Source organism: Cheilinus undulatus, linkage group 18, assembly GCF_018320785.1.
Source record: "Cheilinus undulatus linkage group 18, ASM1832078v1, whole genome shotgun sequence".
In the NCBI taxonomy this organism is placed as follows: domain Eukaryota; kingdom Metazoa; phylum Chordata; class Actinopteri; order Labriformes; family Labridae; genus Cheilinus; species Cheilinus undulatus.
This window is the reverse complement of record NC_054882.1, coordinates 3,615,294-3,627,216: the sequence shown is the minus strand read 5'-3', so window position 1 is coordinate 3,627,216 and position 11,923 is coordinate 3,615,294. Positions and strand designations below refer to the sequence as shown.

Genomic DNA, 11,923 nt, shown 5'->3' with positions numbered 1-11,923 from the left:
TTCAGTACAAAATAAGACTGGGTGATTTATTAATCTCATCAAGACCATTAATACAAAGCAGTTAAAAGGCCACATACCATCAAATAAACTGACTGCTGGATCAAGCTGTTACAGTGCCACCAGAGGAAAAACCAATCTGTCGAGGCTGGGGTGAAAACAACAAACCGAAAATGTCACACCCCACCAATACTGACTCGGGAAAGGGGGAGAACATGATCAGAGACAGTGAAGACTTCATCTGTCTGCGAAAATCCTCCAAAACCTCCCTTTTTTATCTCTAGTTTGATGACTGATTTAATCATCCAAAGTGAGGAGAAAAGGGGCACAAGCGACCTTTAAAACGCTGCTGAAAGCCAGCTCATGGTGCTCAGACATCCTTTTTTTTTTTTTTTACAAACATCATGGGGGTCAAAGTGAGGCGGCGTGCTTTTCTGCCTCGATCCATGTAGAAAGTGAGTTGGACCAGTTGCATAGGGCCACAAATGTGACCTATAACAACTCTGGCTCTTCAACAGTACAGCCTAAAGTGCACAAAGTGTGTTTATCAGAAAAAAAAAAGAAGTCCAATTCTTCACTATGCTCAAGTACTCGCAACTGAATACAGGTCTGCATAAATTCAACTGCAGCTTTAATGCGATTCCAACCTCTGTTTAATGATGTTAGCATTAAAAAATCTTTGAAAAGGCAATTAGTAGGATGTACAAAGTGAAGCACACGTCTCAGTAAGTGCTTGGCATATTGAACTGTGTATTTCTTTTCATTGCTTTAAAACAGCTAAGGGGCAGGGGAGAAAAATGGCTTTCCTCAGTTAATACTCCCAGTGTTTCAACTGGAGATTGTCTGTAAGTAAGTTAGTGACAGTGACCTGTTTTTTTTTAGTTTTTTATCCGACTGTAGCAGCATTGGATTATTAGGCAATATCAACTGAACAGATGCGGATGAGAGTACAATACAACGGGGAAAAACCTTGTCACTTTATACAAATTATTTAGTTAGTGTATACATGTTATATATACACAGTATCCACAAACATGTACAATTTCATAGTGTATAGCTTTGTTCTAAACATTACATAGGCAACTTTATTTTTTTAGCATTTTAGACACCATTTGCTTATTTCTGTAAAGTAGAAAACAAAATAAAAGGCACATCTGAGCATGATGCATGGGTTATTTCAGTCTTTCCAATGTGAAACTAAATGTTTTCAAGCAGGAAAAGAAAGAAGTTGGGTTAAAAAGTTCCTCCTTTCATGGGTGTGTTTTAAGGTTTTTCGAGCAGCCACTAGGGGGAGCCGACCCAGCTCCGGTGGGAGTTTGCAGGCTGAGTTTGAACACCAAAGAAGAAGGGCTTCAGGAGAAGAGCACAGTGTCAAGACAGCGTTGCACGGATCGTTTAAAACATCAGCTTTCTGAGAAGGAACCCGGCATGATCGGGCAAATTCACCTTGTTGGATAGATATGTGTCTCTTATATGTTTACTGGACAAAAACTCACAAGATATCTGCATTCTGAGTCAATTTGAACTGAGAAACCCAACAGGAGGCTGCTGTGTTTTGGTCTGCACTGGTACTCTGACTTGATCTAGATGCTCTGGCATGCATCATCACAGTTTAATAAACCTCCCTAAAAGTGAGTTGATTCAGTGTAAAGTGAAACCATGCCAGGAACTTTTCAAAATAAAAGCATTCTGCACAAAAGAAGGGAGAAGGTTGTTTGCAATTGTGATCATGAATGTTCCTGGGGATTAGACGGCTGATACCAATGAATGAGACGAAATTTTAAAGCTCTAAATGGACCTCTATGCTGCAATTAAAAAAAAAAAAAGTCTACATACACTGAAACCGATCCCTACACTTTATAAAACAAGTGATTTTTACCACATTTTAACTGATTTGCCTGGCATGGAGGCGATCATTATCACAATCTACGCAGTCCTGCAGACCTTACAGAGTCGTCTAGTTGGACGAAGGGAGGCACAGGTCTTGAGTCTAGCTACAAGGCTAGCTGAGCCTCTTTAACATATAATAATGTCCTCATTTTGTCACAAATGTGCTTTTAATTGAAACAGTGATGTTCTATCAACCTAATAAACCTTGTGGGAAAGAGGCATTGACAGACAAGCCTGTTCTATGAAACTGCTCTTTTTTTAAGCCATGGTAGCTAGCTCCTGTTTGAGTGCCAGTTTCCTTTCCTCCTTTGTTATTATTTAATCCCCATTTAAAAGACAAACTGGTACCGACTGAGGAGCCGTTTGGGAGCCAAAAGACCAGCTCTACAAAGCTGAGCCAAATGATCTGGATCCCTCAAAAGACATGGATTTCCTGTTTCAGTGAGGGAGGCTGGAGGTCGGTGAGACGGATATTAGCTGGGGAAAGATCAGAGTTAATGAGCTAAACCATGGCAAAAACGGACTGAACCAAACCAGACAGCTTTGTGGAAACAGAGCAGACATGAGTGTTGTGTGACACCGCTCATCTCGGCCTAAGACAGGCTTTTTTAATTCCCGTCTGCTGCGGTTTCTCTGCAAGTTTCTTAAACTTTTTTTCTATTTCTTTCGGGACAAAAAAGCAGCTCTCGTATAAGAACATGTGAATGTCTAAGATTGTATATTTGCACTTTAAAATCGAAAACATGGCCTTTTTGGTGGCATTTTGCTATGCAGAAATCCCTACTTGCCCCCCAAGGGGAGTTCTCTGCTGCTGCGTGATGTCATCTGCAAAGAACCGATTCCTCGGAAGGATTTCTTAACAGGAATTTTACTTTGTAAAGCACAAACCAGAACTGTAACCACACTGTCTTTATCTTTCCTGTGACATACTGTACTGGTGTGGGAACAGAAAGCCGTCTCATGCTGACAGTAACAGCTGAAACTACGTAGAGTAAGTACGGGCTGAAGAGCGCTGTGGCTAAGAATGCCACCTGTATTAGCCAGGACGTCCCATGTTTTTAGCCAAATTTGTCTGTCCCAAGAGGGGACTGTCAGAGGTCAATAGGGGACTAACAGGGGGACCTAAGTTAATAACCATCTTTAAATGTTAGAATGTAAATTATTTTTTTTCTTAAATAAATAAATCTAAAGTTATTCTCAGCGCTGACTATTTGAGTCTTCATAAAACCACAGATCAAATACACTGAGCTCAAAACAGAATATCTTGCCCCTTATTTGGCACTGAAAAAGTTGGTGACCCTAACTGTCGTTAGAAGATCTCACACTATCAGAGAGAACCAAAACACGGTGGCCTCGGTAAGTTCAAATTTACTGAAAATGCAGGGGCGCAGATGGCATAGTGGTAAGGTACACAGGTGGACCGGGTTCAAATCCAGCCTGTGGATCTATCATCCCTGTTTCCCGCTCTCTCGTCTGTCCTCTTTATCTATTAAAAGGTAAAAAGCCCCAAAATAAACCTTAAAAATCCAGTTATCTAATGAGGTTTTGGTTAAATACTCATTAAAGAGGTACAAATATCTATCCCGTAAGATGAACTTGTCTGATCATGCAGAGTTCCCTTGAAGGTTTGAAGTTTTAGTCTCGATCCGTGCCGTTTTGAAATCGTGGCGGTCCTCCCTCCAACGGGACATTTTCTCATCAAAAACCTGCTGCCCAAACTCGATGTGCAAATGGAGTGTTCTCGGCTCTCGCGGCCCCCCGTCTCGTGGCGGACCGGAGGCTGGGGTCAGAGGATTTTTATTTTTAAAGGCAACTTTTGTGGCTGCAGAGAGGCCCGTCTTCAGACCCGACAACAGTCAGACAGTTTGACTCACGTCGTTACAGTCACAGTGTTCAGTTGAGAAACAAGGTGGGGGATTCAGTGTCTCCTTTACGCCTTTCTTTTAATGTCACATTTGTTTAAAAAAAGAAAATCCCTTATCCCCCTGCATAAAATAAGACTTTGGCAACTGTTTGTAGGAAAAACAAAACAAGTCAATGGAAATGTCTGCTGCTCACGAGGAGCTACGAGGAGAGAGGTGGTCAGAATCTGTGAGCTGCAGCAGGACTCCACATGATGTCAATGCCCAAAGGAACTAAAGCATGACAGTTGAGGCTACAAATTCCAAGAGTGTGAGAACTTTTATCAGGAGACTTCTGCCCCGCTCCGTACTCGACAAACAGACACAGATCCTTGTTGTTTGTTAGCTGGCACACCGGTGTGGATTCTCATTGGCACAGAGGGTTTCAGATGAAGGCGGCGCTACTGATCCCCTGAGAGGCACAGCGGAGGGAGGTGATTGGTCGATGCAGAGGGCAGGCATGTGGAGCGGAGTTTGCTTTCTGATCAGTAGCTGTTAAGTCCACTGTGTCGTAGTTTGCAGGAGACAGTTTGCATTCTTAAGGTGTTAAAAGTGACGCAGACTCATTGGCTGCTGTCGGTGTTCTCCACCAATGAGAGGCCTTGTAGCGGCGGCTGCAGCAGCTCCCTTTTGTATGTCTTTGGTGGGAGTTTGGGGAGTTGTGGGCTCGAGTTGTGGCGAGGCGGGACGGGCGGAGCGGTGATGGAGACAGGGAGGGGGCAGAGGCTGTTCTGGCTGGCGCTGAGCGGGCAGCTCCGCCGAGGGACGCGGGGTGACGGCGTGCTGGGCGGGGTGTTCGGCGAGCTGGGGGAGCTGCTGAAGTCCCAGTGGTATCGGCCCACCGGGGAGGGCTGCAGATTTAAGGGGTAGTTGATGAAGATCTCAGGGGGGCGCTGGGGCACCGGGGGAGGCGTGTCGGGGAGAGGGTCACGAGGCGGAGGGGGAGGAGGGCTAGGCAGGGGGCCGTCCATAGGCGGGCCGTTGTAGACCGGCGGTCGAGGCTGGTTCCTGGGCAGAGGAGGGGGCAGCCGGGGAGGGATGGCAGGGGGGCTGTCGGACCTGGAGCTCAGCTAAGACACAGAGAGATACGAGGGAATCAGAACTCTGTCAGAGTAAGACTTCACATCACACAGCTACACAGACATGGGACAGACTGGGTGAAATTTTTAAGATGAGCAAAGGGAAGTCTGATATCCTTGGAGAGTAACTAAACCCTGTGGTTTAGACACCATAGCATTGTAGGTAACATAGCACTGGGGGCTGAGATTATGAATAAACCATGTTTTTCTTAAAACGACGTTGTTTACAAGAGAAATTTTGTCTTCTGTGTGACCATATATCCTTGTTTCAGCGAGCTTGTGGTAAGTCTACCTTGAGTGTTCTGACGTTACTGCTAATAATCAAATCTAAAGAGCAGCTGAACTGGGCTGGATGGTGTTGTGGCTGATGAGGGACTGTAGGGAGGAGGGAGTGGGTGTGTCTGATCCTTATCATCCTAAGACCCTGTGTCCACATATGAGGACATGAGGATAAAACATTTGGGCTTCTCTACATTATTATTTTTTGGTATATTATTTGCTTGAAATGCTGGGATAATTTGCTGTTTGGATATTTTAGGAAATTTGCTTGGAAGTTGGAAATTATCAAGGAAATTTAGAAGATATTGTATATTTCTGATAGGTTTTTTTCTTTTAATGTTTCCATCATTGTCATGGAACTTTGGAGAATGTTTTTGAACATTTCAAGAATTTGCCAAGAAATTTAAGGGGGAATTTGCTTACAATTTGTCATGAATGTGCATGGACTTTTAGGGAGAAAATATTATTGGAATTTTAAGGCTTCATGAGGAAGTTTCAATGAAAGATTTGAGGACTACATAAAGAAATATTTGGGTACTTGTCATGGGATATTTAAAAAATATTTTTAAAAATTTTCAGAGATTTTTTTTGTAACTTTATTTATGGAATTTGTTTGGGTTTTGGAAAGGAAAATTTCCAAGAAATTCCCGTTCAACGGCGAGGCTGATGTATTAACTTATCAGACAGGTCTCCCAAATAAGTGAGAGAAACTAAAAATGCTCTCCTAACAAAGGCTCAGGTCTCAGGAGGTTATATACATAAAGACTACTGAAATCTTGTATTAACTGTGAGAAAAACACTTGTAAAATAGTTTATTTTTCTTTCCACCATCACACTAGACCTTTTCGCAAACAAGAAAAAGAAAGCTGCTTATTGGATGCTGGCTGAGGAGCTTTTGTTTTCATCTTTACTATAATCTGAGAAGTTTAATGTGATTGGTTTTTGTCTGTAAAAGCATCCGTTCAACTTTCAACAACTGATGTGAAAGAATGCTGACTTCCAATTTAGGCCTTGTCCACACGGAGACGAAAACGATATATTTCAGTTTCATTTTGAAAAGGTTTTCTGTAAACACTGGATCATTTCCTGAAACGATCCTGTCACATTTTAGTCATCTCTAACCTATTTAGTTTTAGTTTAAGAAAACTCAAACATTATATTCCAGATTTAGTCCATAAAAAGTTCTCACATTTTAGTCTTTACTTTTAGTCCAAGCATTTATTTTCTTATCTAAATCTGGTACCAAACCATGATAGTATGTTCTCTGCACTCCGCCAAACCTTAGTCGACAAAACTAACACTGATGTCAATTCCCAATTTAAACCATAAAATACTAAAGCTGCTTTCACACCTGACCGGTTTTGTTCGACTGAATTGAACTCAAGTTTGTTTGCAGCATTAGTTCAGTTAGTTTTTCCGGTGTTAAAGCCGACCACCAAACTCAGGCGAGGACCAAACAACCGGATAGAGACTGCTTGAAAAAAAAGGGTCTATGTCTGTTTCCATTTGTGCTCTGGAGCGCTCCGGTCTAACTCAGGAAACACTGATCTTTTTTGGATTAAATAAGCCACTGTAGCCAGAAAAATCTGTGTTAAAAAACCAGGAAACAGTGTGAAGGAGCAACAGGATTAATCATGCAAGTATATTTTTTTTTATTCCTCTCATCAGGCTGTTGTCTCTGTCAGAAATATTACAAAGGTAATGGACATCAGCCGTTTGCAACACAAATATGGATTTATATTTATTGGTTTACTTTTGAAGAAACATTGTGATCAATGGGCAATTAATAAACAAAAATCTGATTCTATCTTGTAAACCAACTGCTTGTTTTTGGCTTTATTCTGATAAATATCGTCTTCTGCTGTAATATAAGTGCTAAAGATTTTATTTAGTGATGCTATCATGTTGACAAAGATCATTTTAATCCAAAGCAACAAAGTTATCCCCTCAAGCATATTTAAAATATATTAATTTATCCAAGTTTTGTGACTGAAATATTCATTTCTAAATGTAGTTATCTCAGGTTGAAGTGTCTAGTAGAAGTGTATTCATAAAATGCAAAAAAACGACCAATCAGGGAGCATTTAAATTTATCACAGGTGTAGTTTGTGTTTAATGAATTATTGCTCTTACTTTAGCTTCAGACATGGCGTCTTTTCTTCGTGGCGGCAGAGGAGGTGGCTTCAGCAGCTCCTCCCCGAGCTGGTGGAGGCTGCCGCAAGACACTGACTGGAACTCTGAGGAAAAAAAGATCAGAAAAATGTCTTAGAATAATCCAAATACAAGGCAGAAAAGAGCATGCCCTGCTAACTATGAGGAAAAAAACAGTAGTTTAATAGGAGCCTGCACTTACTGGAAGGTGGCAGAAGAACTGGAGCAAATATGGAGTTGCTACCTGTAGAATTTAAAAGGAGAGAATGCAATCAAACCTGCATAGCATGCTGTTTAAAGAGGTATTCTGCAGTTTTTCAATGGCAGTTTGATTCAAAATTTTTAAGAGTGCATGTGTGAAAAGTGTCTCTGATAATAACAGACTTCTTTAAATCATTCTGACTTTAAAATGCACAAAAACCAACACTACTACTAAAGAGGGGTCACTCAAGGATAGTGATTTAGAGGTGGACTGACCGCCGTAGGAGCTGCTGAGGTCTTGCTCCATGAACACTGAGCTGAGGTCGGAGGAGGCGGACTGAGGAGGGGTCGGTGTGTTTGGAGACGTGGGCACCGAGGCTGACGGCGGGGTCTCTGGGGGCTCTGTCTCTGCGATGCTCCTGAAGGTGATCTTATGAGGAGGCTCCCTCTCCAGCGGGACGGGGTGGCCCTTCAGGGTGCCAGAGGTAGACGTTCGTACGGGCCGGATCCCCGGGGATTTCAGAGTGTACACGGTCTTCCTGGGCTGTGAGAGGAGGAACAGAGACTCAAAAGTCAGAAACAAACACAGCAGGGAATCTGCTCTGACTATGTAGAGACGTAAGGAAGCTTTAATCAAGTTTTAAACAAATATAAACTGATTGAATTTGACACTCACAAATCGAGGAGCCTGCTTGCAGTTCCGTGGCTCGATATCCAGAGACATTTCAAACAGGTAGTCTGCAAACTCCTTCTCAGTCCTGTTTCCCATCGGGTTCAGGTTCTCGAAGAACCTCTGAAATAGACATTAGTGATCAGGATCTATGCATGCTGAAATGATGGAAATAAAAGATTTAAAGCCTGAACACTCACCCTGATTTCATGCTCCACCTTCAGACAGTACGGCTGGTTCTGATACTGCTGGATCTCGCCGGTGATCTCAGCCACTTTCCTCCTTTTACTGAAGTTGATCAGCTCCTTGCCATGGCGTTTGAGGAAGTCTGGGTTTCCCTCCTCTGTTTTCAGGATGTTTGTTAAATAAATACCTGAGGGTGAAGAGAGGGAAATGTAGTCATACTGAAATGTTTGCATACTCTTGGATTCAGTAAGATTTATAGAAACACTGGTGTGGACTTACCAAAGAAAGGCACACAGGGTGGGTTTATTGACTTGAGTTTAGCCAAGTATTTCTTAAAATGGTCCTGGCTCAGCTCCACAGCTTCCTCCAGGACTTTCTTCTTTCTCTCCGGTATTGCCTGTGGGAGAGGAGAGAATAAAAGTCACAGACATATGGAGTTAATTCCCAATAAAGGGTTAAATTAAAGTGCATCTAAAATACAAATTCAGGTGTGACAATACCAGATTTTTAAACCAAATGTTAACATCTATTTTGGAACCCCAGCAATGAAAAGAGAAGTTGTAGAAACCCATTTAGTAAAAATAAAAAAAACTTTGTCTCTTTGTTTGCTATCTTTGTTTCCTAAATAAGTCTACTTTTATGAGGGCTGGAGATGTAAGGATATTTAAATTTCATATCCCGATAAATGTGACCCAAAACATTATGTAGATAAGAATGATCATGCTATAGCTATAATTGTCTGATAATGTTCAAAAACTACAGAAACGTCTGCTGAAATAATTTCATCAAGTTTATCAAGAACAAACAGAAATCAAGCTCAGAGCAATATACACTTCTAGTTCTTAGTAACATTGAAATATTAACATTCAAAAGTAAACACTAAAAGCAAATCTAATGTGTATTAACAAAGGAACTTTGTTGTCAGAATACTTTAATACTATTTTGATCCCACATGATTCAAACACAGTATTTATTTGTGCGTTTCCACAAAGCCACCAGTGAATAAACAATATAAACGACAATGACTAAAATACATTTTTAATAGAAGCGGCCTATTCTTTTTCTTCACAACTTAAATTTTGTTTCTCTGATGTTACATCTAAAAACATAACATTATCCTCCAAAGACTCAGCGTGCACGTAAGAGGACATTAAATTTCAGCTCTCCTGCAACACAGTAAGAAACTCTAATGTCAGAACTTTGCAGATTATTGTCCTGAATGTCCTTTGAAATTCATGCAATTTACTTGAAATGTTATGAGAATTTGCTTTAAAAATTACAGGGATTTTGATGGAAATTTTAGGGAATTTTTCTGGGATATTTTGGAGAATTTGATTGGAAATATTCATGTATTTTCATGAAAATTTTGGGGAAATTTTTGTATGTATTTGGAGATATTTTCGGCTTTTATGTAGAATCTGGATCTGTGTGTGTGGGGGATGTTTGGAAAATTTTTTTTACATTTTTGTGGAAATTTGGGAAATGTATTTATTATTTTTTTTCTTTTTCGGGGCAATTTGCTTTGCAACTTTAAAGTATTTTCATGGAAATGTGGGGAATATATATCTTAATTCAAATACATTTTTTGCCCTTTTAAATTTTCATAGAAGTTTGGGAAATTTGGATATTTGAAGGAATTTTTGCCATTTTAATGGAATCATTGGGGACAATTTTGAGTGTTTAGGCTTTGTGATAATGTTTCAACTAAACATTTGGGGAATATCTGAGAAATTCTGAGAAGCTTGTCATGGGATACTCAAAAAAATATGTTGGAAGAATTTATCACAGAAATTCTAGAGAATTTGTTTGAAATTTCAGGGAACGTTTTTGGACATTTGAGGGAATTTTCGGCTATTTTCATTGAATTGTTGGGAAATATTTTATTGGATTGTTTAGGCTTTGTTTTTCTTTGTTTCTCCATCTCTTTTTTTATATTATTTTTTTTATAATTTTATTGGCAACAGAAAAGAAACATGATACACATCAGGCTTTGCGATAAAGTTTCAATGAAACATTTGGGGAATATCTGAGAAAATCTGAGCTGCTTGTTATGAGATACTCAAAATATGTTGAAGAATTTATCACAGAAATTTTAGGTAATTTCTTTGAAATTCTAGGGAATTTGTGTGGATTTGGAAAGTAACATTTCCAGAAAATTCTGAACTTTAAGTTTAAATTTTGTTGATGCAACAACCGAGCAACATCAGCCAAAACATCCCACCTAAAACTGATCCAGGTCTGCATTTTCTGCAGAAACCGGACCATCAGGAGGTTTGTGGACAACATTTTTTTTTTTGGTAAAAACTAATTCCTGTTTAAAGACAAGGCTAAGGATTTAAATTTGTCAGGTCCTAATGATCCCAAATAGGTGGGAGAATCTAAAAAGGCATTCATACAAAAGCTGAAATCCCAGGAGGATGTTTGTACTCTTAGCTGACCCTGAACACATCATAATTAAAATCTGAACATTATGTCTGTGGGTACGTACTTATCATCATCATCCCTAATGAAAACTTAAACTTTATGCTATTAAAAGTTTTTCCTGATATCTGTATTGTTTATTTACCTCAAATGTATGGTCGAGCCTGTAGACCGGCACAGAGTTGATGGCGCTGACCACCTCCAGCACGCCGTTGAAGTTGTTGAGTTCTTGAAAAACCTGCAGAATCTCAATGACACGAGAAAGCACGGCCACCCTCTCCTCCAGGTTCATCGTCTCTACGATACACCTGAGAACAAAAACATGTCAGATATCTTCCCTAGGAGTGATTCTGGATTTGTCTGGATTGTTGAACTCACTTTTCGAACCACAATGTGAGGTTGGTGGTGTGTCGGATCATGCGGAGGAGATTTGGCGAGTTCTTCTCTTTGTCCTCTTTGGTCCAGACGCTGCCGACCAGCTCAGACGGACGCACAGCTCTGAGGAGGACATTTATTTTACACACAATCTTCTAGTAAAAGCCACAACCCTCACATACTTCTACACAGAAGTGAACCCGGTCACAGCAGCTCACCTGTACAGATCTGATTCTAGCAGAGTCAGCTGGCGGGCGATCTCTATTGGATGAAGAGTCATGAGGTCAAAGGAGTCGGCCTGTCCCGCTCTGCAGATGTGCCACTCGATGGGAGGGGGCGGGCTCTCGAAGGTGATGTTGTGACTGACGCCGTTTGACTGTGTCTGCAGCTTCCTCCTGATAATCTTGTTGATGGACTCGACCCACTTTCTCATGGATTTTCCTGAAAAGATGGAAACAAAATGTAGATAAGGTACATGAATGCAGGCTAAACCTCAACATAAGGCCAACCAGTGCTCCATACTTTGGTTTTTCACTGATTATATACTCATCTAATAGCTGCCTTAGTTTTAAGTTCATACACAGATAAAAAAATAAACAATTAATGGGTTTAAGTGTCTTTTAATGCCTCTTTTGATGCATTTTCTTGTGTTTAAAGTAAAATTTTCCATAAAAATGCAACTCATCACCCTGCCTTCACTATTAAACATGCATACCTTGATATAACACTTTCTTTTTTACCCTAGGCTTATGAAACTTGACTCATAACATTCC

The 11,923-nt window shown here is 40.5% G+C and overlaps 1 protein-coding gene across 1 annotated transcript in view; it reads right to left on the bottom strand.

Moving 5' to 3' along the window:
• The window catches only part of sos2 (son of sevenless homolog 2 (Drosophila)), a 64,906-nt gene continuing 52,983 nt past the window's right edge, over positions 1–11,923 (bottom strand). Inside the window, exons 14-23 of the mRNA XM_041812260.1 lie at positions 11,369–11,591; positions 11,154–11,273; positions 10,921–11,083; positions 8,634–8,751; positions 8,369–8,541; positions 8,175–8,291; positions 7,775–8,042; positions 7,500–7,541; positions 7,280–7,383; positions 1–4,858 (exon numbers count right to left, since the gene is read on the bottom strand). Of these exons, the coding sequence (XP_041668194.1) occupies positions 4,352–4,858; positions 7,280–7,383; positions 7,500–7,541; positions 7,775–8,042; positions 8,175–8,291; positions 8,369–8,541; positions 8,634–8,751; positions 10,921–11,083; positions 11,154–11,273; positions 11,369–11,591 (1,835 nt within the window). The 3' untranslated portion in view covers positions 1–4,351. The remainder of the gene's footprint in view (positions 4,859–7,279; positions 7,384–7,499; positions 7,542–7,774; positions 8,043–8,174; positions 8,292–8,368; positions 8,542–8,633; positions 8,752–10,920; positions 11,084–11,153; positions 11,274–11,368; positions 11,592–11,923) is intronic.